Source organism: Phyllostomus hastatus, unplaced genomic scaffold (genome assembly GCF_019186645.2).
Source record: "Phyllostomus hastatus isolate PE091 unplaced genomic scaffold, TTU_PhHast_1.1 phas_contig_29, whole genome shotgun sequence".
In the NCBI taxonomy this organism is placed as follows: domain Eukaryota; kingdom Metazoa; phylum Chordata; class Mammalia; order Chiroptera; family Phyllostomidae; genus Phyllostomus; species Phyllostomus hastatus.
In genome coordinates, this window is record NW_025333835.1 from 3,813,220 (window position 1) to 3,840,119 (window position 26,900).

The 26,900-nt window shown below is 40.3% G+C and overlaps 1 protein-coding gene and 1 pseudogene across 4 annotated transcripts in view; one reads left to right on the forward strand and one right to left on the reverse strand.

Annotated features, from left to right (window-relative positions):
- ENOX1 (ecto-NOX disulfide-thiol exchanger 1) overlaps positions 1-10,366 on the forward strand; it is a 628,394-nt gene extending 618,028 nt beyond the window's left edge. For all 4 annotated transcript variants that reach the window (XM_045839070.1, XM_045839074.1, XM_045839072.1 and 1 more), the window contains one exon: positions 9,426-10,366. In XM_045839070.1, the coding sequence (XP_045695026.1) occupies positions 9,426-9,557 (132 nt within the window). In that variant the 3' untranslated portion in view covers positions 9,558-10,366. The remainder of the gene's footprint in view (positions 1-9,425) is intronic.
- A 15,092-nt stretch (positions 10,367-25,458) lies between these two features.
- LOC123818675 lies at positions 25,459-26,355 on the reverse strand (annotated as a pseudogene).
- Between the last annotated feature and the right edge of the window lie 545 nt (positions 26,356-26,900).

Consider the following 26,900-nt stretch of genomic DNA (forward strand, 5'->3'; position numbering starts at 1 on the left):
TCATTTCTCTGTGGCTGTTTTTCCCATTTGCAAATCAGCTATACTCCTAACCCACTGCAGTATTTTTGGATCCAAAGAGAAGGGGCAAAAGAGCACAATTATGTATCAAATTCCAGTGAACAACAAGAGGGGTCCCTACGGAAATAAAGGGATGCCACTAACCAGTGCTGCCGGCACCAGGAGGCCCTGGAAGTGGATGGACACAGAATCAAACACAGAATCCGGGCCTGTCCCTCAGTAGCTTGTTAAATGTCCTGCTCGAAAGAAAAATGGAAGAAGCAGCTCTTACACAGGGCACAGCAAAGTACTTGGAATTTGTAGGACCAGGAGCACAACCGGTAGTTCTAGGGCCCTGAAATTCACACATATAAGTCACTCTAAATTTTCAATGGTTAGTATCAGTTAAATTACTACACTGTGCTCTTATTTTGATTCAAATGATCTTACCAATTGATGATCCCACAATTGCTTGGCTTTTCTAAATAGGTCTTATACTTCCCCTTTAAGAGAAGTCATGTGGAACAAAAAGTATTTTTCAGCCATAGAGATTCATGCCTTTTTATTCTATCACAGCTGGTGATGGGGAACGAACCAAAGCAAGGTGAAAGGGAATGAGGAGATTGTAAGATTCTTGAAGTTAACGATCATAATAGTGTCTTCCATGTGCACTCCCCTCATATAGACAGGGAGGTAGTGGAAAATGCTCATTTTAACTCACAGGAAGTGAGAAGAAAGAACTCTAGGTGTCACCTTGTTGAAAGAAAGCTTTGAAGGGCTTCTTTATTTTTTTTCCTCCACCAACACCATGCTTCCTTACTATCTCCACTGCTTTTGCCTGGTGAATTCCATATAATACTGCTGCACCAATGTGTTTGGCCTAAAATAAGCCCTTGAGAAATCATTCCTCTAGTTGTCCTTATCTTCCCTGGTATTATTGACATTTCTTTCCTCCCCTGCACAGAAATCCTAAGTGTGAAGTCTTTGTGGAGAAGCAGTTGTTTTTAGTATGAACTGAAATAGCCAAAGAATCCACTTGTCATTCGTCTAGAATTCCAGGGCTCTGGTCCCCACTGCTGCATCAGGGCAGGCTGGTGATCTGTGCATCTGTGAAATGTGTGTGCGTGTTATCACACAAGCATGTGAGTGCGCATGTGCATGTGAAATCACCTGGGGATGATAAATAGTGAATTATTTGGGTGGAATAGAGGCTCTTGTTTTATTCCTACCCTCAGGACAGAGTGTCCGTCATCCGTTTGGTCAGGTGAGATTTGTGTGGTCACCCTCAGATGTCTCTGAGGAGAGAATTCACATACCTGGTGTCTGGTCATTAGATGATGGTTTCCAAAAGGATTTTAGTCAAGGGAAATTCCATTTCATCTCAGACTGGTACTTTTATTTTAGAAGAGAATGAAGAAAGTATTTTCCTCACAGAGGAAATACACAGTGTCCCCAGACAGCCATCCATCTCCTGAATGAAACGCTCAGTAGAGCTGTCAAGTTTTCCTCATGCCTGAGGTAAAACATACATTGAAAAAGTGCTATGACTTAAGACTCCTGGGTGCTAGGGATTAGACTAAATATTCTTTCTATCCCAGTGAAACTGAAAGGATATTGACTTTTTAATTCAGAGAGCAAATTATTGCTATATACTGGAATTCCAAATCCTCAGGGCTTTAAGCAGAAAACAAAATAATGAAAGATTGTCCTGTAAGTACCCACCAGGGCCTTGTCCCTGCCTCAACCACAAAACAGCTGATGATCTTGAATCCGCAGCTAGCCAGCCAGCCGGTGCCAAGGGTCTCCAACGCAGCCTCTGGTTAATCAGAACCAACAAGTGTCACGGGCTCCCCACCAGGTTTGGTTGGTGTTACAATTCAGACAGTGGCTTCCTCCTGGCCTCCACAACACCTGGGTGGGGGTCTTGGGGAATGCTGACTCCAGTAGGATAGCTTTATGAGGATTTTCCAAGACCGCTTGTGGATATAAGAATGATTAAAAATGGAAGGAGAGACAGGAATTAATTTAAATTCTCCTGGGCATGTAGACTGCATATGCCTCCCATGTGTAGCATGACAGACCACTTTCCCATTAAAATTTATTTCTACTCTGATAATGATAATTGCATATCTTTCTCTTCTCAGCCTCCTCTAAAGCACTCACTGCCATTCACTCAGCTCTGTCATATCAAAACCATCTGACCAAGTCAGAAAGATTCATTCAGATTCATTCATAGGAAAACAGGGCAAGTTGGGTAGTGGAGTCTCCTGAAGCTTTGCTGAATCAAAATGCATGCCCTGGGCACAGGCAGGTAAGGTCTTTAAACAGGCAACACTATCTTGAAAATGGTTTCTGATCAATGCATAGAATCTCCCCGTCAGACCAGAACTCCTCAAGCCCACTTGCTAATCCTGAGGAAAGAAGAGATGAGCATTGGCAGGTCAGTATTTCCTATTTTACAGAGCATAGGATGGATCCTTCTGTTCTTCTTCCAATTTGTGTATTCGTTAGGAGACTAAGACCCAGTTCTCCAAATGTTTTTGGCTGCTCCCTCTAGCTACCTGCAGCCTCTCCCCAAGGCCCACTGAGTGGAAGCTTTGATTCTGAAAACCAGATTCGACATGATGTAGCTATAGACGCTGGAGGATTCAGAAAGACTTGCCATTTTGTCATGATACCACTGTTGGTGAGGGGCTCAGGTGCTCGTGGGTACGTGCACATTTCCCACCAGAGGATCGAACCATTTGCATTTCTGTACTAAAAGCACAACTCTGGAAACACAAAATTAAAATATCTTATCGGTTCCAAAGGGATTTGAATCAGCCTTAATGGGAGAACATTCTTTCCCAGACTATAGCTAGGCAGTAGTATAGATGAAATGTCCCCAGTGGTGTTTGTAAGATTGCCCACCTAAATAATCTTAAAATTATGTATATTCTGGTGTTCTCCTAAATAACTACCTGTCACAGTATATTAGTGATTGAATGAGCCTTCTGTTGCTTAGACAGGCTATAATGAAAGTGTTTTTTAGACATCACAGCACCTCTGGAAAGCATATGACATATGAAGTATTGGAGGTATATATATACCTCCTTTTGGCTAGAAAAAATTAAAAGACATTTGCTCACCTACAGCCAGAGAAATTGACAAGGTTGTCAGGGACCCAGTGAACACTCAGGTAATTCACTGCTTTTCCCGTACTCAGCACTGTCCTAGGGACTAGAAAGAACAGGGAATAGCCAAAAGAAATTTAAGAACACTGCTCTCAGAAAGCTTGTAGTCTAGATGAGGAAATGGCATATCTATAAAGCAGCTTCGGAATCAGACATGAGCTAATGAAGTGCTAAGTTGGGCAGGCAGATATTTAGTGACATAGGAGATATCCTTGAATCCACACTTGTTCTTGTTACTTCCCTCTGGGGTACTTTAATGCTCTTTGTGCATGTCCTCCCATTCTCTTTCTCCCCTTCTTTCTTTCCTTTCTTCCTCCTCTCGTTCTGCATCCAGATCTTTCCTTTTCTCCTTCTAATTCTTTCCTTCTATTTATCTCCTCCCTTCTTTCCTTTTTTCCTCCACCTGTTCTTTCCTTCCTCCCTCCTCTATTCCTCATTCTTCACTTACTTCTTTCCTTATTCTCCCACACTTCCTTCTTTGTGTCCTCCCCCACCTCACATTCTGTATTTCTCTCTGCAAGTGTCTGTGGCGGTATCAATGTGCTGATGGTGTGCTTTGCCCAGGGATATGAAAAATGTGTGTTGAAGGCAAACAGTCAGTTTACCCCTTGGAAGGAATTATGGTCTTGCAATTGGCTGCTCTGACTGTCTAGCCTTGACAAAGCTCATGCCAGTGTCTTTTCAGTACCTCAGTACCTCAGACAAGAGCCCCATGTCACTTGGCTTCCTTTGCCTGACTGATTTGGGACATAGAGCCAACCATCCTTATAAAAAAAATGGGGTTATTTTTGCTTGTGCCAATTTACACTTGTGCTTAGAGGTCTGGTAAGAAGGCAGTGGGCTTGGACTAGACTCCACAAATCAGAGGAAAATTCAAGATCTTACACATCACCTCTATGGGGTTATCAACCACAGAAGCCCCTTTGATACTGGGGCCTCTATTCCTTCTCATCTTTTCTTCTTCTTTTTTTTTTTACATTAGGACAACTGAATCCTTTCTAAAAGAATAAATGTTAGACTTGGAAATTTTTAAGCAAAACAGGGATGGGGGATCCACTGACATCAAAGGCTGAAAATACACACACCACCAATTTCTTGGAACAAAAGCCAGCTGAGTAAGAGGGTAATAAAAACATGTTTATGACAATCTTCCTCACCTTATAGAGCACCAAACACACGATGAATGGAGGAATGAGGTTTCATAGTCGCAGCTCATGCCTCTAACCTCCATCATAATGCCACACAGGACTCTTAACCAGATGTATTTCGTTCTCCTCATGGCATCCTTGTGAGAAAGGGAATGCAGTGCTGAGAGAGCAGGCTACAGCCCCTCCCCTCAGCAACTGGGCTGGCAGCCCTGGGCCCCAGAGTCCTGTCCATGACACAAGGATGCTTAGAAAGAATCCCTGCTCTCCAAAGGGATGCAGCAAAGAGAATCCTGCACAACCAAGGAGGAAATGGGTACATTTCACACTGAGCTCATCCAGGGAGGCTGGCTGCTTTGTTTAATGTGATGACATCATGACTCTTTCCGTTCTCAAGAGCAAGAAATTACTGTAGGATGATAAGGAATAGTGTGAAAGCAAAAATTAGAAATTATTTATAAGGAGGAGATGAAAATAGAAATAAAGTGAGTGAAGGTATTTGCAAAGTAAAAACTCTTTTGCCATAGTGTATAAAAGGAAGACAAGTAGAACTTTCTCTTGAATTTTTCTTGAAAATCCAAAATGGAATATCTCATAAAGGTTATTTCTTTTTTTCAGGGTATAGAAAGGTTTAAAAACCATTAATCTAACCTAAAAGCAGTTTCTCCTTGATCTTTCTTCTGGCATGACATACAAACACCTTTAAGGAACTGCTCTAGAATTTAGCTGAGCCCCTTAGTAAATGGATATATTAGACAGGAATTCACTTGAGGTGGTCTGTTCTGTAATTGTAGCACATTCCTGTCCACATTATTTACAACTTTATGGTAGAATCAGGCTATCACCCTTCACTATTAACAGCAATTTAGAGTTAACTACTTGTGAGGACACAAATTTCCATTATATCCATTTCTGGCTGTGTCAAAATCTGAGGAATGGTTACTTAGTTATTCAAAGTAAGTATATGCAAGCATTCAAATCTCAGTTTCATTACTTCTTAGCTGTGTATCCTTGGACAACTTTTTAAACATCTCTGTGCCTCAGTTTTACCCTCTGTACTGAATGATAATCCATCAACTGCCTTCAGAGCATATCTGGCTCTGAAGTGCTGAGTGCCGGCTGCCACTTGTTTTGTGCTTTACAGCACACAAGAGACCTGTTACCTCCTCTCAGTTTGAAATCTTTGCCCCAACCCTAGTGGCCACATGAATTTTAAATAGCTTGCCCAAAGACAGGAGCTTAATATAGGGTGGGGCCAGCACTTGGATCCAAGTCCTCAGAGCATTCAGTGAGTTTCTTTCCAATTCCCTTGTCTTGAAAAGGAGAAAACACCCAGAGGTAATATGACTTAGACAAGGTGGTGAAGGAGGTTAATGGTCATGCCATAAGTGGAATCCAAATCTCACTTCTTTTGTCCAGCAAGTGAGGAGTTTCTTTGCTTGTTTAATGAGCTTTCTGATGAGATGATGCACATAAAGCACTTGCTCTGAGGGGCTCTGGCCACAGTGAGGACTCTCTTTTTCTGTCTTCTGCTTCCTTTGAGGTTGAATTTAGTTAGACTCAGGTCAGAAAACCGTGTAAAAAACAAGATTTCTCAGGATCTGCTTTCTGTTTTGGTGAATGGTTCATGTGAGGGTTCATTAGCATATGAATTTGTAAAAGCTGGTTGAGTTGGGAATTTTCCATTTTGCCTGTTGATGTTGCTGTCACTGTAAAGGATTCATCACAGAGATCCTGCCTGCCTGCACACAGGCCCCTACCCAGTGGTCCCGATCCAGGAGCAGAGAGGCAGTGACCAAGAAGATTATTTCCAGGTCTCCCTCCACAGTCTGCACCCCCTGAGGCGACTGGCAATCACTGGTTAAGAAGAAGGCCAGGGAGCCTGGATCTGCCCTCAGCTCTACACTTACTGTCTGAATTACCCTGCACTAGGTGCCTAATCTCTCTGGACCTCAGTTTCCTCATGTTAAATTATTCCCTCTCTTAGGAGACTGTGGTAAGATTAAAGAGAGTATTTTCAGAAGAGTCTGGCAAGGGAAAGGTTCTGGAGGACAGTTTTCACACAGTTTACAGCCAGCTGCAGGGCCGCTGCATGGCATTGCTGACCTGATGACCCCAGCTGGCCTCCTACATAGATGCCATCTTCAAATCAGATCTTTATTTTACCTTCAAAGCTCTGCTTTTTTTCTTCCTTCCTGATGAAGAGCACAAGCTTCTTCCCCACTTTTCAAAGGGAGGTGATAGTTATGCTGGAGACAAGCCTGTGAAGGACTGGCTGTTACCTCAGTCTGTCAGCGCTTAATCTAAGGACCACTCCATCCCAAGGCTGTCACTGGGATTTGAATGGAACTGGAGCCTGTGATGCATCACTTGTGCTGTCCTCCTACAAAAGCAGGAAGGGAGCTTGTTTAGAGGATAACTTGGCCTCAGAAAACCTAAGGAAAGCTGCCTTTTGGAACAACTAAAAACAGGGTTTGACCACATACCTCTCTGTACTTATTTTGTTTGGCCTGTGGATACAGAGCTTGAACCACCTACCACCAGGTTTGATATTAGTGTGCTGTCTGCATTGATGTGTGGATATATAGGGAGTGTATTTGTGCTACGCACTGTGCTACATTTTACATATAATTCTCTCAATAACACTAGGAAGGAGATTGTTATTTCTTTTCTTTTTTTTAAGGTTTTATTTATTTATTTTCAGAGAAGTGGAGGGAAAAAGAGAAGGAGAGAAATATCAATGTGCCTCTCACACACCCCCAGCTGGGGACCTGGCCTGCAACCCAGGCATGTGCCCTGACTGGGAATCTAACAGGCAACCCTTTCTTTCACAGACTGGTGGTCAATCCACTGAACCACACCAGCCAGGGCTGTTATTTCTATTATACACATAAAGAAACAGAATTATAGCTATTAAGTGACCTGCCCAAAGTCACACAGCTTGCTTGAGGACTAGCCCCAATTAAAATTCAAGCCTGTGTGATTTAAGCCCCCATTCTTAACTCAAATATGCCTGAACATAAGAATTACATGGAGTGATTTTTAAAAATAGATTATCTGGGCTATACCCCAGGTCATCTGAATTACAGTCTCCAGAGAAGGGGCTAGAGAATTTTTTTTAACAAGTACCCCAGGTGCTTAATATTTAAAAGGACAACTACACCCCTAGTTCTTCACCTGCTGCTGATGACACTCATGGGGAGAACTTAGCATACCAATGCACAGGTCCCAACCCACATGCGCAGCTTTGTCCCAAAGTCTGTCTGATAAAACAGCTCTGCAGTTCAGTCAGATTTCTCAGCTATAAAATGGAGAACATAATCTGTCTCATGAGTCTTGTAGGAGTGCTGTGAGAATTAAATGAGGACGAAGGTCCTGATGAGGTGCTTTGTGCAGTGCTCATTGAAAGAAAATAGGCTTTTCGAAATCTCCATGAACATTTTAATCATCTGTTTAGTAGGCTTTTGTAGGTTGATCTTAGAATCTACTAATCTGTTCAACATGGTTTTATGGGAAAATGCATTCAAATTTCAAAATAATTCCCACAAAAAAATTTTAAAATACAATTGACTTCTACTTTCAGGACTACTTCTTAAAGTTTTGTACTATAGGCCCAGGAACACTGGATATATCACATGCAGTCTTTTCCATGTGAATAAGTGAACAATTGATTTGACTTCCTGAGCTATTTGGTCTCTCTTTGAAATTAATCTTAATATTGTTAAACAGACAGTGTAGACTCTAGAATAGTATCTATACGGTCATCATACCATGGAAAATAATAACAGGTTTGACTCAGGGAACATTTCCATGTGCCTGAATCTGTGCTAAGCCAGTGATCTTTACACATCCTTATGAAATCTTGTTACTCCTGTTGTGAAAATCCACCCACATGCGGGGAGATAATGAAGCACAAACTTTATTACCCGGGGGCCCAGAGGGGATGGTTAACATCCAAATCCTCTGAGCACCGATCCTCACTCTCCCGGGGTTTAAATAGTCCCAGGCTTCCTGCCTATGTGGCGAAGCAAGGTTACAGAAGCTGAATGCGGAAGTTAGGTCCAGCTACCTTATATGGGAGACAAAGAGAAAATGCAAGAGGAATTTGCAGAAGCGACAGAGCACCGGAGCTTATCATGGGAGTCTGTGGATGACCTTGAGTAACTGGCTGTTGCTTTGGTTACGACTTGTCAGCTTCTACGGTCCTGTGTGAAATTTTCAAGTGTTACAGTTACAGAGCATAAGAAACTTTGGAGTTTCTCTTTTCCTGCCACACTCCCACTTCCTGAGGCTTAGAGAAACTATCTTGGTAGGCAACATTTAATAGATACAAGATTCAAACAGAAATGTCAGACCCCCAATTCTAGAGTCTTACACACCTTGCTGTATGGGGTCCCCATACACACGCACGGGTTAGGAAGCAAACACATGGAAACAAGAACAATGGCTATGTTGGAGGAGGATTGTGGTTAATTTGCTCTTTATTGAAGATAAAATGAGTTATTGGTATAAAAATGTATGAAATTTAAAAAGCAGTAGAAAAAAATGCATTAAAAAACCTACCTGAATTTTAAGACTAGATGTCAAGGCTTTTATTGCTATAGGTTTTGGGTTTCTATTCCTAATCTTTTATTGTCTTCTGGTCCCTGTGAAAGTTAAAGGTAGAGAAAGAAGAATGGCAAGAAATCAACCTACGTTCTCTGTAGCCCTCAGTGTGGGGTAAGAGTGCTGCCCTTCCTAGAACAGGATGAGGCGCGATAGCTTTCCCTGAGCAGTGGTGCTTTACTCCCAGCTCTGCTCTGTCCCCCGATACCCCTGGTATGTCACAAGAGGGCTGTTCAGGCACAGCACTGCCAGCAAGGTAGCCATCCAGGTGAAGGGTGGACCTGGAACTTTCTGTCCGTTTTCCTCATGTCCCTCCCCAACAACTGCTCACAGAATGAGGAGGAATCCCATCCGTGCCTTCCTCACGGTGCTGAGACAAGGACATTACTCGACAGCCAAATGGAAAACTTTGTGCTGTCTCACTGGAAAAGCCATCTTCACCCAGCCCCTGCTGCCTCTACAATGCGTTCCTCTCCTAAAACTGACTTTCCTTCCTTCCTAACAGATATCAGCAAATGAAATTGAAATGCTTCTGATGAGACTGCCACGCATGTTTAAACAGGAATTCACAGGCGTCGGAGCAACACTGGAAAAAAGGTGGAAGTTGTGTGCCTTTGAAGGAATTAAAACAACCTAACTATGAAAAGCAAACCAAAATCTCTGGAAATGAAACCGCCTGAACCTGTCCGGGGCTGTGTAGTGTGAGCACAGGAGGTTTGGGGTTGGTCCGGCGCGGACCTCGGTGGAGCCAGCAGAGCCTGACTAGTTCCATGTGTGGCGTTCTCTTGTGAGTGGAAATGTAATTGTGTACCAGTTCCCTAAAACAAACAAAGCTTCATACTGTGACAGATCTGTTTCCTATGAAAACCACACAATGATTCCACAGTCATAATGATGGCAAAATCTTCAGATATGCTACATTTGAGAATAGCTCACCAAGCAAAATATTTAAAGTTAATGATGGTGTAGCGATGGTTGTTGCTAGGCTACAGAGTTGTATATATAATGTATAGCTGAAATCATTCGATGACATTTTCCTAAAAGTCTTTCTGTTTTAGTAAAAAAAAAAGTAATTTTACAGTGAGGAGAAATCATACCAAAAGAAAACTTGAATATGTGTCTGAACAGTTATTGTATTTTATAAATTAAGTTATATGCTATTCCAAGGGCTTTTGCCTTATTGAAGAGGCAGAAAATGTGATTGGGCTCCTTGGGAATGCTATATCAAGAATATTATTTTTCTAATGTAACAATTCTCCATCATAAGTTCTTTTAACACGGACTGCATAACAATTTTCATAAAATGTAAATAAAGGAAAAAACTAGTGCTATTGTCTTGTACTTGGTATGTAATATTGGGGTTTATGCATCAAAATAAATATTCAGTAAATATTCCTGTTACAAATTTTATAGCAAAGATATTAATTTTTTTTCAATAAATATGACTTCTACCATATTGGTTTTGCAAATTATTATTTGTTGTATTTTAATTCTTCCTCAAGAAATTTTCATGTTTTTGAGTCCCATCTCATTTCCCATCATTTTTAAATGATTAAATGCATGAGTGACATTGAGACAAAACATTTTTTAAAAGAGGACTATATAAAAATTGTGAAATGGCAAGTGCTACAAAAAGGAGATTATACATTAGAGAACATGTTATGAAAACACCAAGAAAAAGCATCTAAATGAGGTCAGTGTAAAATATACCTTTGTTTTGTGTATCATGGGCAGGTACACAGTAACCAGTTAGTTAATTTTATTAATTCCTGGATTTATTTATTTGTATATTTGCTGGAAAGCATCCAAGTTAGAAAAGGAATTAAATAAGTCACACCTGGACCAACAGTTTAAACAGAATCTGGATTTCACCTCTTTCTTTTAATTTCAAGAAAAATGTAGCTTTAAATTGTATCTCCTTCCTGCTATTTTACAAAGGAATCACCAGAAAGCAGGTACTTAAGATATTAATTTTAATTTTGTAAATATATTTTATTGATTATGCTATTACAGTTGTCTCATTTTTTCCCTCCTATATTCCCCTCTGCCTTGCACATCCCCTCCCACCAGCATTCCCCCGCCTTAGTTCATGTCCATAGGTCATACATGTAAGTTCTTTGGCTTCTCCATTTCCTACACTATTCTGAACTTCCCATCTATTTTGTACCTACCCTGTATGCTTCTTATTCCATGTACCTCTTCCCCCATTCTCTCTCCTCCCCCTCACCGCTGATAACCTACCATTGATCTCCATTTGTGATTCTATTCCTATTCCAGTTTCCTTAGTTTTTTTTTTCATTTGTTTTAGGTTCAGTTGTTGAAAGTTGTGAGTTTGTTGTCATTTTATTCATATTTTTTATCTTCTTTAGATAAGTCCGTTTAACATTTCATATAATAAGGGCTTGGTGATGATGAACTCCCTTAACTTGACCTTATCTGGGAAGCACTTTATCTGCCCTTCCATTCTAAATGAAAGCTTTGCTGGATAGAGCAATCTTGGATGTAGGTCCTTGCCTTTCATGACTTTGAATACTCTTTCCAGCCCCTTCTTGCCTACAAGGTTTCTTTTGAGAAATCAGCTGATAGTCTTACAGGTACTCCTTTGTAGGTAACTATCTCCTTTTCCCTTGCTGCTTTTAAGATTCTCTCCTTATCTTTAATTTTGAGGAATGTAATTATCAGGTGTCTGGCTGTGTGCTTCCCTGGGTCCAACTACTTTGGGACTCTCTGAGCTTCCTGGACTTCCTAGAAGTCCATTTCCTTGGCCAGATTGGGGAAGTTCTCCCTCATTATGCTTTCAGATAATTTTCAATTTCTTGCTCTTCCTCTTCTCCTTCCAGCACCCCTATGATTCTGATGTTGGAACATTTAAAGTTGTCCTGGAGGTTCCTAAGCCTCTCCTCATTTTTTTGAATTCTTGTTTCTTCATTCTGTTCTGCTTGAAGGTTTATTTCTTCCTTCTGGTCCAAACCATTGATTTGAATACCAGTTTCCTTCCTGTCACTGCTGGTTCCCTGTACATTTTCTTTTATTTCACTTTTCATAGCCTTCACTTCTTCCTCTGTTTTGTGACCATACTCAACCATTTCTGTGAGCATCCTGATTACCAGTGTTTTGAACTCTGATAAGTTGGCTATCTCTTCATCATTTACTTCATTTTTTGGAGCTTTGATCTCTTCTTTCATTTGGGCTTTATTTATTTATTTATTTATTTATTTATTTATTTATTTATTTTTTGTCTTGGAGAATCTGTTACATAGTAATGGGCAGAGCCTTAGGTTTTTGCCAGGGTTGGGCAATCTACTTCGCTATGTGTTGTGGCACTGTGTGGCAAGGAGGAGTCAGAGAGGGAACAGCACCACTTGCACAGCTCTCAGCTGGCTTTCAGTCACTGCCTCCACTACTCACAAGCAAATTGGGCCCTTCTGGTGCTGATTACCTGGTGGGTGGGTTTGTGTATGTTCTAGGACCCTGTAGGTCTCTCCAGTGAACTCTGCTGTAAGGCTTGGAGTTTCTCCCACTATTGCAACCCCCACAGTTTTTTTCAGTCAGAGGTTTTGAGGCTTTATTTCCCCCCACTAGAACTCTGGGTTGTGTGGTCTGTCTTACTCCCAGTTGTTCCTCCTGGTTTATCTGCACACAAATGTGGGACTACCTGGTCCACCAGCCACTGCCTCACCCACCTCAGTCCTCTAGCCACCACCTTGCCAGAGTCCTCTTCACTCCAGCTGCCCATCTTCACCCCTCCTACCAGTCTGCATGAATGTTTCTTCCTTAACTCCTTGGTTGTTGAACTTCCATACAGTTCAATTTTCTGGCAATTCTGGTTATATTTTGTTTTTCAAATTGTTGTTTTCCTTCTTTTGGTTGTGCAAGGAGACAAAGTGTATCTACCTACATCTCCATATTGGCCAGATTTCAAGATATTAATTTTAAATAAAACATTTTTAGGAAGATAGCTAAATACTGAATGACCTTTGAAGTTGTAAAAAGATGTTCATAATTTCCTATTGGATATTATTGTCTTCAGGATCTTTTTACTGAGCCCTGATAAATCAAGGTACTTACTTGTACCTCCTATAAATATCTACACATATGTTCAGATTCAGTGTTAATGTTGTGTATATGGAGATGAGTAAGAAAAGACCCTCTCCTTAACAAGCTCAGAGCTCAATGAGAAAACAACATTTTCCCAAAAGTTCCTGTATGAGATGAGCCAGGTGACAGAAAATGTGTGACAAGGATGCTATGGGATTCAAACTAAATGGCAACATCACATTGAATGTTGAAACACTAAAGGCCTTTCTATCACCATCTGTCGATGCCCATGACCACCATCATCCTGACACATTTGTCTCCACATCAGGAGACATAAATAAGGATACAACAGTCAAAAAGGAGATGACCTCATTTACAAATAATGTTATTATAAAATAGAAAACCTATGAGGGTCACCTGAGATATAATTAGAAGAAAGGCTCATTACAAAGACATAAAGGCTAGTATGGACACAAAGTACCACCATCTAGGTAGACTATTTGTAATTCAAAGCATGGGAGATATTTTCAAGTATGGCCAGTAGTCACTTTAGCAGGATACGCTTCACAGGTTAAAATGGTAACTCAGAGCTCTGATTGGAAAATAAATTGGAAGGACCTTATGTTAGATCTGATAACAAGACACTATTTTCTAAACACATGGTTCAGAGCCCTACCTGGCAACTCAGGAATGAAATGGTTAATGCAGCTCCCAAAAATATTTGAGTAATTCCAAGAAATAAGTGCCTGCAGTAGGAAAATCTACTTTGGCTATGGTTTTATTTATACTTGAAACTAATTATTAGTTGTTTAGAAATATATTAATTATGTATTTTAACTTCAATTATGTGAATAACTTATTTTTGCAGGAAAAACCTTCTAAATTTTTTCACAGATATTGACTTCAGTTGGGACTTTAGAAATCACCTGGGGAAGGAGCTAACATTGGTATCTTTGAGGGCCATCTGGAGTCTACATAAGACTGTCACACATCCTCTCTAATCCTCAGAATAACCCTATATAGAGATACTACTGTTGTCCTCATTTGTCATGTAAGAAAAATGAGGCTCAGAAGTTCTAAGTAATTTGGCCAAGTTGCATAGTCAGTTTTGAATACAGAATCTGAACCCCAGGAGTTAGTTGACTAACTCCAAAATTGTTTTTATTTCACTACATAATGCTTCTAGTTCAATCTATCCCTTCTCCTCCCATGAGCCCAATGCCCATCCAGTGTCTTTGGCTTTTGGCTTTTATTCTCCTTTCTTCTCCACCATCCTTTGTACTTGGGCAGAAATGTGAAGACTCTCCAGCCTTTCTCTCCTAAATTAACACAGTAACAAATCATGGTTCTCAGATTCCAAGGGCAAGGAGAACATGAATGGTTTGGAGATCTTCATAATCTGGCCCCAATGGACCTTTCTGCCTTGCTTTTTCACTGCTTTCATGAATAGCACTAATATTTTGTTTGCCTTTCTGCTTCTGTGTACATATTTCTATCCAAATGAAATGAACTTATCTAGTTATCATAATTCTACACAGCCTTAAGAGGAAAATTCAAAAGATACTAACCATGGCCCCACACAGGATGTTTTTCTCCTGCCTCCGCACGGCCATCGCCCCTGACTCTTTCTTCAGGACTTACTGACCAGCTGACTTTGCTTCATCTCCCTATTAAATTACATACTCTTTAAGGGATCTCAGTGCATTTCATTGACTTTGAATTTCTCAAAGTGGTTTTGCTTATAAATATTTAAAAGTAGGACAGAGAATTAACCAATATTTTTTGTTGACTCCAGGGATGAGTCTGCTTATACACAAGGGGAGAAATATTTAAAAATATTTGGAAAGGTTGTAAATACTCTAGATCTAAGATTCCAAGGCAGAAATGTGAGAGAATATGTTCTGCATATTATTGAAATACAATGAGCAATCCAGTTCCTTCTTAAATTTCAAATGCAGATCAATTTATCAACTTTTTTATGAAGCTCTGATACCCTCAGGAACCTCCTGCCCTGTGCTTCCTCTTTTATTCATTATGTTTCTACTGCAGGCCATATGCTACAGGGTCCGGCAGAGGTAAGGCCTGCTTGAGTATGGTTGGTAGGGTAATAATATGGGTGTAATAATTTATAGTTTTAACTTGAACACTGCACCTAAAATGTCATATAGTATGCTTGAATGTGGTATTGTTATGTTACAGAATTACATGCTTATGATGTTGTAATTAAGAGATTTTGTACTAATAAAGGGGTGTTACTTGTGTCGGACCTGTATACTATAATCATTTGTGAATGTAGCTGTCTCTCCCAGTCTTGGCATCTGGAGATCGTCCTTACCCACCTCTCTAGACTCCCAAGGTCTGACATGACATACCATGACTTTTAAACAAACATTTATTGACTAAATGAGCCAAATGAGTTAAAGAAAGCCTACACAGGAACCTTCTGAATTTGTTGAAATGGAACATCTTCATGTGTCAGGTCCTGTAATAGAGGCTAGAATTTTCTGCTCGTCAGTTGTAAAGTCTCAGCAGAATTCTCACCTATTTCATTTATTGTAGTAAAATATACAAAATCTTTTTCATTTTAACCATTCACAATTGTACAATTCAGTGACATTAAATATATTTATAATGTAATAACAAATCACAACAATATCTAAAACTTTGCATCATTATCCCCAACAAATATTTTTATACATCCATTAAATAATAACCTCTACCCCTTCCTTCTAGTCCCTGGTAACCTGTTTTACTTTGTGTCTCTTTCAATTTGCCTATTATTCTAAGCCTCTCATATAAGTGGAATTATGCAGAATTTATCCTTTGGTGCTCACTTATTTCATTAAGCCTAATGTCTTCAAGGTTCATCCATGTTGTGGCACGCATCAAAACTTCATTCCTTTTCAAAGCTGAGTAATATTCCATTGTATGAGAACTCGCTGGCATGGAAAAGTCAGTGGTCTATGTTTGAAAATACTTAAATGCTTTTATAAATACAACATCAAAAACAGCATTTGAAAGTGTGGAAAATTTGTTTCTATTTGAAAACAAACCTCTCATTTTTAGTAAGGATAATAAGTATGAAATGAAAAAAAGTAGAAGTTGGTAGTAATTTCTAGAATGAGATTGTTTAAACAAACATCCATGTGATAAATGTGATATGCAATATTTTCTTGGGGTTGGGAATGTTTTACTTTGAGGGGTTTTTTTTAATCTCTTCTAAAAATGGCTGCTATGTTTACTTGCTGAACTCAATAAAGGATTTTTATCCCCAAAACTTAAGAACTTCACTACCATAATACTCAGTTTCTTCTTATAATCTGATAAAATAAAAAGATGTTGGATCCCTAAAATCCTATAGCTGGCTCACTTCATATTAAAATGGTAAGTGGTTCATACATACATTCAAGCAAACTGTCATCAGTATCTGAATAAACTATTCTTTTTTGTGTGTAGCACACAAAACGTGAACATTTGAGTTAAGTTGTAGTGGATGTGTTTATATATTAGATCACTAAAATGTGTTCCTAGTTCCACTACCCCTTTTCTCTTTTTCTCTTTTTCTTTCAGGTGATTGTTGTTGTTGTTTTTAATTTGTGGAGTTCAAGGATTTGGAAGTTACTCATACGAGTGTATAAGAAAGTGTCGGTTTGTGTTGTGATGTGGTTGAAGCCCCAGCGTTCACTGGCCTTGTGAATGTTAGAGCCTGGGATGTTAGCGCATGTTACCTAACCTCAATGAGGCACTAGCCCCAGATTCATGAAATGGTAATGTACAGGGAATACCTACTTCAGAGTGTTGCTGTGCTGGTTAAAAAAGCCAGCATGCATACAGCACATAACAGGTACAGGCAGACTGAAGGCACTGGTTACCTCAAAAACAGTACTTTAGGTATATCATCCCAGCCAAGCAAAAGGGGCAAGCCTTTTCCCTGCTATCAACCCATCCCTGTCCTTAGGAATAAATAGTCAATGCTTATGTTGCTAACTTTAAAAACAAATAAATATACGACAAACATCATCACCACAAATAGTCCATTAAATATTTCAAGTATAAGACTAACATAAGCAAAATAACTATAATTCTCTTAACTGAAAAGACTTTGGCATCTCTTATAAAGCAAACGGGTGTCACTGTTACAGTGACTGTCAGCACTGAGGAAATGTACAGCTGGAATTCTTTGTCACAACGCCTTTTTACTTATTTGGTACATTTCCACTAAACAGTCATCAGGGTCAAATACACTCAACTGTGAAGACATTATATGACTCTGGGCAACTTCCATTTTCAATGATGGTCAACTAAGTATAGAGTATGCAAGGATTAAATAAAGTGTTACTTGTTTTTTTAACCCAGCAGAGACATTGTCAGGAAAAATTATAGTTGTAGCTGGAACATGCCATAGTGTTATTTTAGAGAACATACACATTCATTATAGTTGCTGAGAGTATCAAAGTAAAGAACTCCAGTAAATCTAGTAATTATAGATTGGTTGTATTAATAAAATTAGCTATTCTGGTCCAAAATAGCTAACTCTGTTTCCCAGCTCTCAGAACTTTACAGATGCCCAGACAATAAAGCTCAGATGTTCATACTGTACATTTCACCCCTCATATAATGTACACTTATTGGTACAGAGCTATGTAATGGAATGTTCTTACTTCATGGGAGAAACAGACTCATAAAAATAAATTGCAGACATTTTACAGTAGAAAATGGTATTTTTCCATACATGGCAAGAGTAGTTAATGTATAATGGAAAGTGCATAGCATGTAATGAAATGCTTTTTTTGTCTAGAAAATATACTTATTGTGTGTTGAAAATTGTAATATCTTCCCCTGCACAAGAAAATTTCTATTATAATGCTCATTTGCTATTATAGAGAAGAAAAGCCTTTTTCTTCTTTACCAAAGCAGTGTATCTTAATATCAGCCCACAACACTGTCAAGTTCACTTAAGAAGAACTATGTGTAGATAAGAATAGGATTGAATCAGAAGCCAGAATATTTCATTTCATCTGCTTTTCATATTGAGCAAGTGCTATGTAATCCACTACATCTGGTAGCAATCTCTTTTCATAAAGCATTTTTCCTTTCAGAAGAAAAAGATAAAATTGGTCAATTGAGGATCTCATCAATAAATAAAGCTTTTGCCTTTGAATATGTTTACACATAAGTAAGGGTTTGTTTCTCTTGTATTTTTTGAGAGAGAATGTAAAGAATGGGCTGGAGAGTCAAACTGTCTTCAGATGGAGATAATGTGTAAAAACCATTGTGGGCCATTTATTAAATAGATAGTTACATGAAATCAACATATCATGAATCATTTTTATGACTCACAATCACAGTAAATCAAGTTTCAAGTGGGAAATGCTATATACATTTTTACTGAGGATAATTGTCACTTCCTAAGGCTGAGCAGTAACTGAGTGGGATTTTGCGCTTCATCATCTATCCCCTGGGCACAGCTAAGTGCAGGCCAAAGGCAGGCTCTGTGGGGCTGGGGCTGGTGTGCAATGTGACTGTGGGGAGTAGAGAGCAGAATCTGGACTGGGCCAACCTAGAGTCAAATATTTTGTATTGCTGCTTACCCTGAAGGGCTGAGAAATGAAGCGCCCAGCCTCCTGGTCCTGGAAGGGGGCAGATGGCCAGGTAGTAGAGGCAATACAGTGAGGAGTTTGAGAGCATTTTTCTGGAATCATCCCACGTGAGTGATCTTAGGCACATGATTTAATCTCTTAGATACTTCATCTCTGCAATGGGGATAATAGTAGCAACTATCTCACAGCATCCTTCTGTAATTTTATCCACTAACTGGGTCTTGCTAAATCACCTCAGATTGTAGAACTCTTCCATCAAGTTTCGATCTCAAAGCTTCACAGTCCACTGCCAATTGAAAAGTATTTCTCCTCAGAGGTCACCACTAGCATGTCAAGTGGAATCAACTTCCTGACTCCTCCCTAGAATAACAAATGCTTTAACAAAACGTAATAGGAAACCTCCCAGCAGTCCCGAGAGCCTTGTGGACTGTCTGGGACTAGAACTAGGACTTCCAAAGAACTCCAAATTCCCATGGCTTCACTGGGAAGTTTTAGGGACTCATGGAATCAATGAATAACCAGTAAAGTTCCTAACTCAAACCAGGCCTCTTGGAAGAGAGGCCTGGCAAAGATACCTGGTGTATTTTCTCAAATATAAAGTATTTCAGAGGAAAGAGAACAACATCTTGGGACAGAGAAAGAACTAGATATCTCCCTGATCTTATCTCCAATTAAGGATAGGACATTCTAGTGGGAAAATCGAAGGGATAAAATCTACCCTGTGCTTCTCTGTTTCATATTACTTTCATGGAAAGGCAACATGGATGTTTTACCCTGTATTTCCCCATCACCCACCCAAGTGTAAGGAAGGATATATGGGGAGAAGGGGTGAGTAAGTGCTCATTACTGCCATTTGGAATTTCTCAAACTTTGAAGTGTAGGATGGGGTGCAGGATCCCCCAAGAGTTGACTCTTATTTTTGTATTTCTTTTCTTCCTCCTATGGCTTTGCCCTTTCAGTACTTATCTCACTGTTTCATTGTCTTATTAGGACAAATACAGTGGTATTTTTTACTAAACTGAGAAGGAACACTTACCACTGGGCACATATACATACATTAATGCACATGCACACAGATACATACATATTCACACACTAATAAAAATTAATGTACACACAATGCAAATGCACACACATGTGGCCACATTCACAGCTTCAATGGCCCTCAAACACCTCTGCTTTCAACAATCCTTTTACTCCCTCAGGTTCTTCCCCTTCAGCCCTCTCTTTCTGTCAGTTATTCATGCTTTTCAGTAGGATGATTGACTTAGGACAAATAAGAGAAGGTGCCACTCAACCCTGTAAGTAATAAACATATAAAACTTATTTTGAAAAGATGGTACTGGCAAGAAATAGAGGTGGATTTGAAAATATTCCTAACAAATTTACAACATAGCCAGAAAAGCAAAGAAACTGAGACAGCCAAACAGTGAGTCACCAGTGAGCCATGTTCCAGGGAGGCGCTGGAACAAGGTTCTCACTGCAAATTCCCTGTTTCCACAGAAACAATTCTTATCACAGATGGAAGTTGTTAATAGTCCATTTAATGGCTAATTAGTATCCAAAATTATTTTCCTGTAACTTTGTAATCTGTGCACACTCCAACTCTGAACTTGGTCATATGCCCTTTTTGGCCAATGAGATGTTAGCAGAAGCTTGACAAGCACCTATAAGTTTCTGCTTGTCCTCTTGCCTGACTGGGCTTGTGCACTCTTGCATTCTGACGTGGTTATAAAAACACATTGGGTTGGCTCCTGTCAGGACGAACAATATGTGTAGTTGAGCAAGTGGCCTGAGCCAAGGTCATCCTAGGTTAGCTGACAGCCAGCTGACCCCTCAAGACAACATGTCAGAGAAAGAAGTATACAGTTCAGCCCCAACTGTTGATCAGCAGCAGACTTGTGAGCTAAATAAATGGTTGTTTTAAGCCACTAAATTTTAGAGTGATGTGTTAAGCAGCATTATTTGTGATAATAGATAAGTGACACAGATATTGTGATTTAGAATTAGAATGCTGTTATAGTAAAACAATTTTAAAACTGTGCCATTGGCTTTGAGATCAAGCAGTGGGCCGAGAGCTTGGAAAACTGATGAGAAAACTGCTTTAGAAGGATGGGAAAATAGCAACATGGGTTATGTAGCAGCAAAAAAAAAAAAGGTAAAACTGGTACATGTAGTGATTCAGAAGACAGAAAATACACCTAATGAACTTTGGTATTTGAGCAGTAACATTTTCAGGCAGACTGCTCAACATATCAGTGGCTCTTACTATCTGCATATTGATAAGGTTCTACAAAAACCCAGAAAGGATAGAGAAATACCTGACCAGAGTGTAGGAAAACTTAGATGGTCTATAGAGGGACTGAAACTTCTTGGCTGGAAAACAAAATTGTTTCTCATCTCTAGTCTCTCCAGTTAGCAACAGATTCTCAAAGTAAAACACAGCCTGGGGTAAAGATCCAATTGAATATTAACATTTAAGGCTTTTTATTAATGACCTCTTAAAGAAATAAAGCAGAAACCAGCAGAGCCTCAAAAGTAAACAAAAGAGATGCTAGGAATCTTAAGAACATTGCCCCACAGAAATCTGACTTGCCCACATAACAGGGATTAAGTCTATAGAGAGATTTAGCTCTAAAAATATTGTAGGTGTTACTTTACGATCATTAGATTTATAAGAAACCTACACAAATTTTGAGGGTACTGTATTGGCAAAAGGTTTTTCCAATTTGTACTAAAAAACTGAGACTGTTGAAAACGTCTCTGAACATGACTGAAGAAAACCTCTGGGTCCCTCGTCTCCACAAGCAAGAAGCAGGCCAAGAAAATTGCTTAAAAGACACAGAGGTGACCAACGAGAATGGAAAGGTGAAGACATCCCAGATGGTAGAGCACAAAACCATAGAAAACAATTATTGGGGAGTCACTCTCAGGAAGCAGAACTGAGGCCTAATCAAGGAATATTCCCCTCCTCTGAACTGGAGGTCCTAATAGCATTTGCTGAGCTAGACTTCAGAAATGCTAAGAATCAATGACTCTAAGGTGCTTTCTATTCTTCCTCTTTTAACATGAGATCATCTACTATAGTTATCCTATCCTTTCTTACTCTTGTGTATTAGATTTGGCAACAAATAGCTTATCCTTTTCATTCTTAGGTTTTCAATTCAAAAGACCTGCATCCAAGAAGCCAAATTCAAACCTGTTAATACATTTTGAAATCCTGGATGTTGAGCCTGATAATGTGATTAGATGGGATATTTAGGGATCTTGGGAGAAAGGGGCAAGTTTTGGATGTGTGAATACAATGGATAGTTGGGGCCAGAGTGTACACATTCCACTAATGTGTCAATTTCCATTCCAGTTTCTGTATTAGTTTTCTATTGCCATGCATAACAGATCACCCAAATTGAATGTCTTGAGACAATAATCATTTCTTTAGTTCACAGATCTGCAGATTTGTGATTTAAATTGGAAATTTCTTGTGTTCATTGAATTCACTTGCATGTTTTCTAAGGCAGCCAGCTACTGGCTAGGATCATGTTTTTGATGGTGGTCGGCTTGTGGCAAGCATGTCTCAGATGACCTCATCCGTGACAAATCCACTCTCCTCTGCAAGTCTCTCTCATCCTTTCAGCACACTAGCAATGATTATGATGAAGGAGCAAGGGAAGAATATGATTAAAATTATGATTATGAAAAGCAGTAAGAGAGCAAGCCTCAATGCACAAGGACCTCCCAAGACTCTGCTTGCCTCATACTTACTAACAACTGATTGTTCAAAATAAGTCACCTGGTTGAGCCTGAAACAGGGGTGGGGCCATCAATGCAATCAACCCACTGTACTTCCCATGAACTGTCTGCCATGAAAACTAGTATCCCAGAAGATGTTATGAGATATTCGATGGTTGTACAAATCTGTGGTGCTGTGTATTACATCCTCTTGGTGAGAGACAGTAAGTACCTATCGACCTGTAAAATCTCTGAGATGTTCTAAGTCTTTTTACCTTGGTTTAACTGGTGTCTCTCCCCACACTTGTTTAACCATGAAACACATTGTTAAAAGGGGAACAGACCCAAAATGAAGTCATTGGTGCTAGGCTGCACCAAGACTTAATACCTAGCCTGACTGCAATTTCAGTCTCTCCTGGGAGTGGAATTTTAAATTAATCAGCTTAGAATTTCCTGGTAAGATACCTAGTAAGGTAATCTGCCTGATAAGATGCCCTAACTTCCCCTAAGGGAAGAGCATCCAGCAAGGTGACATGGCCAGAAATATCCTCTTTTTTAACTTCTTTGTACCACCCTCCTCCTGCCTATAAAATCCTTCCATTTTGTACAGCTCCTAGGAACACCCTTCTATTCAGCAGATGAGATGGTGCCTGATTTCATGAATCTTTCAATAAAGCCCATTAGACCTTTAAATTTATTGTTAATTGTTTGTTCTTTAACAATGTTAATCACAGAAAACATTTGAACACATCCTGCAGAACAAGTGTCACCTGAATCACAGTATGAGAAATAGTAGTCTAAGTTATGAAAACTCATTGTAATAACTGTGCTACAATAACAAGCTTTAGGAGACCTAGAGGTTTTCATGGCACAGATAAACTGCACATGGTAGTCATTCTCTCTGCTGCCAGATGAAAAATCAAGATTCAGAAAAGTTAAGGAACTCCCCCCCCCCCCAGAAAAGAAGAAGCAGAGCTGGGAAGCACACCCACGTCTGCCTGGCCAAACACTCATCTTTTTCTCTCTCCACCTGTCAGTGGAAGAATGTCAGACACCATGACAAATGGCAGGTGAAGCAGCACAGGGTGAGAGTCTAGCAATTGAGAAATTGGTTTTAGTCCTGCCTTTGCTACTAAGTGATGAGTAGGTCATGACCTCTTAAACAGAGGAGATTGGAGATCACATGCTTTGTGTTCCCTTACGGCTCAAAGAATCGAGAAAGTATTTTGATGAACCGCTCTTCGGGACACAGAATTCTCTGAGGCTTCCCCATCTGCCACCCTGAAAATGATCTAAAACTCACTGCCTTGTCATTAACCTACTCCTGAACATAACAAATTCACTTTTAATGTGTTTATTTTAATCATTTAAGATATTCTAAATATCTATCCAGCCTGAAACTCTTCCATTGCCCTGTCTAATTTTCCAGTGAAATCTCGATGATGTATTCCACTGAGGGAATATTAATATTTTGAGGAAACACAATACCATACTGCAGACTCTAATTTTAGAACTCTAATCACTAAGGATGGTTTTCTTCTTCCTGTCCTAATTTTTTTTTCAGGTTGTCAGGCTATTGGACTACATTAAGCTAGGTGGCGACTTTTCTTTATTACACATTTCTTTCCTGCCTTTTGGTAGGAATGATAGGAAACCCCAAAAAGGGAGAACCTGTAGCTTTTGGCTGCTCTAAATTTGCGTTAGGGAGATAAAACTTGAGACCTTTTCAATCTTGGCAGAGGTGAGGTGACTTTGTCACAGACACTGATGAACGGTCATGGAATCCATCTTGTCTTTATTTCACCATCTTGCTGAGGCTGAGGCAATAATGTGAAATTAGTTGCGAAATCATTTCCAGATCAATGATCTAATATCTGTTTTTGGTGAGGCAGCACCCACACAGCATCACACTAGGCACTGAATGAATTTCTTTGTCTTGGAGGAGACATCCAAAATATACCTGTCTCCTATCCTGCAAGAAGCTACACGGTTCCTATGCCTCTATTGCTAGGATAGCTTCTCGTCCTTTAGGGCAGGGAGGGCTTCCAGAGCAGGGTTTCTCCTGCACTACTCTGCACTACTGACATTTTGTGCTGGATACAGTACTTTGTTGTGGAGCTGTCCTGTGCATCACAGGATGTTTAACAAACCTTACGCCTGCTGGCTGACAATAGCATTCCCTATCCCAGGCACAACCACCAAAAAGGGCTCCAGACATTGCCAAGGGTCCCCTGGCAAATTCTCTACTGGCAAGTAACCGCTGCTCTAGAGTATGAGAAAAAATAGAATCCCATTTTTTAATTTTGTTAAAAATGGATACCACCATCATTGCCACAACCAAGTCATGTCCCTGAGGTGCCAAGTTTCCCTCCAAGCTATCGCCCTTGTGGGTATTCAGGCTTTCTCACAGCTGTTCACATAGGACTTTTCTGGCAGTTGTTCTTTTCTGTTTCTTTTCTGCTTGTCCTCCTCCGCCACCTCAGTACCTTTTGTTGCTCTACTCACCAGGTTTAATAGCTCCTCATCAGGCTTCTAATGGGCAGCCCATTCTCCAAGTTTCTATAACTATCATACTTGAGTGATTTCGGACAAATTTAGTGGCAAAATTGGGGAAGATTCCAGTGGCATGACCTGGTGTCACATGCAGAAGTCTCGCTTCACAGTGATGGTGAGCCCAGTGAAAATCCAAAGCATTAGTTCTCCAGTTCCTCCTTTCTCAGAGTGAGTTCTCCATGCACCCATCTAAGTACAAAGATCTCCACCCCTACTGAGCTAGGATCAAACCAGAGCCTTAAAATGTTTGGAGTCTCAAAAAGGTATTATCATTTGCTTTAAATTATACAGCTATCAGATGGAGGAGCCAGAATTTGAACGTGGGTTTATCTACCTCCAAATGCTCATGCTTTTTCCATCACTACTACCAACTGCATTCCTTCAGAAAACCTAGAACTGATAGTTTGGGAACACCATGACAGGCATTCCACAGTTTTCCCTGCCCCTCCTCACACATTAGTATGTGTATAGGTATCATTTTATACCTATAAGGCCAAATCAACAGTATGTGCTACTAGATTAATTTAATAAACATTGGGTTTACTATGTGTCAGGCAGACCCCCATTTAATCCTACAAAAGCCTAATGGGGCATATAGTCTCTTTTATACCTTTTTTGTCAACTTATTTCCATTTCCTGTTTGAGAATCTGGGGAAGAACACCTTGAAACCACTCAGTGGTTGTTCCTACCCATTCAGTGGCCAGAGCAATGGAGCTGCAGCCCAGTCTCAGTAGCAGGTGGAGCTCCAGTCTTCAGTAGAAACCTGGTGGCCAGACACAGAGGCCACCCTCATGCCTTCTGACCAGTCTGCCACCTGGGTTCAGTAGCAGTGAACTCAGGAGCTGGAGTGGTCCATTCACCCCGAAATGCCTCCTTGGTCACAGCCTCTTCAGCAGCAGCCTGGTCTTCCTTTTCAGTCTCGTCAGGATCTCTGTAGAAGCAGAGATCAGGCGTGACCTCCCATGGGTGACCATGGGAGATGGTACCATTCAGACTTCCCAGGCCGGCACCCACCACATCAGACCCCCTGAATGAGCTCCTTGTTGTGGTGTGAGGATGGCAATGTCCACAGAGCACAGAGGAGAGTCAGCTGCATGGAGCAGAGCGATGGCAGGCAGGCTGACATAAGATGCTCCTGTGAGAGGCTGGTGGTCAGCCCTGATATCAGTGGCCACCAGGAGTCTCAGCTCCTGGAAGGCTGCCTGGATCTGCTTAGTGAGGTTTCCATGAGTAAAGTGACCAGCAGTAGGAGTGGCTCCAGGGCGGCAGCACTTCAGCACAGCTCACTGGCCAGTGTCCCTGGACGTGAGACACTGGCATTGGTGGGGTTTTCAAGGGCAGCGATGGCACAAGCTGCCAGCAGAAGCTTCCCCCGGGTTCTCTTCAGATTTATTTATGATGTACATGCCATCACTTTTCCTTTCGTAGACGTGCGGCTCCATTTGGAAGCCAAGGTTGGTGCCACCTAAGTGGGTTCCTGCTCCAAGGAATTTGAGGATATTTTCTTCCTTCATTTGCTGACATCAAGGGCTCTGGACAGTGTGAAAGTTTTCCTTTCAGTTATGTGAGAACTGGGAACAACACTGTATGGGCCCCTCTCTAGGTAACACAGAAAGGCTCTTTATTTCTTTTTCAATGTTGGGCAACAGAGGCACAGAAATATATGTAGTTTGACTAACATCTCCCATCTAGTAAGGGGCAGGACAGGACAAACTCCAAAATGCTTTAATAACCTGCTGGTCCTTTGAAAAGAAAGGAATGAAAGAGTCTGGTATTAAACAAGTATATTAGTCAGAGTTGTCTAGCCAAACAGAACCAATAGACAGAAAATATCTATCTCTCTATCAATCATCTATACATGTGTATATATGTGTGTATATGTGTGTGTGTGTGATATGTGTGTGTATATATAGAGAGAGAGACCAAAAGGGGAGGGGGCAAGAGTAGGTTTACATTTGTGAGTATATAAAACAGTTTGTTCTTGTATTATTATTTATTAATTATAACATTATTTTCCATACAAACAACTCTAAACCTACTTTTGCCTCACCCTGTCTTT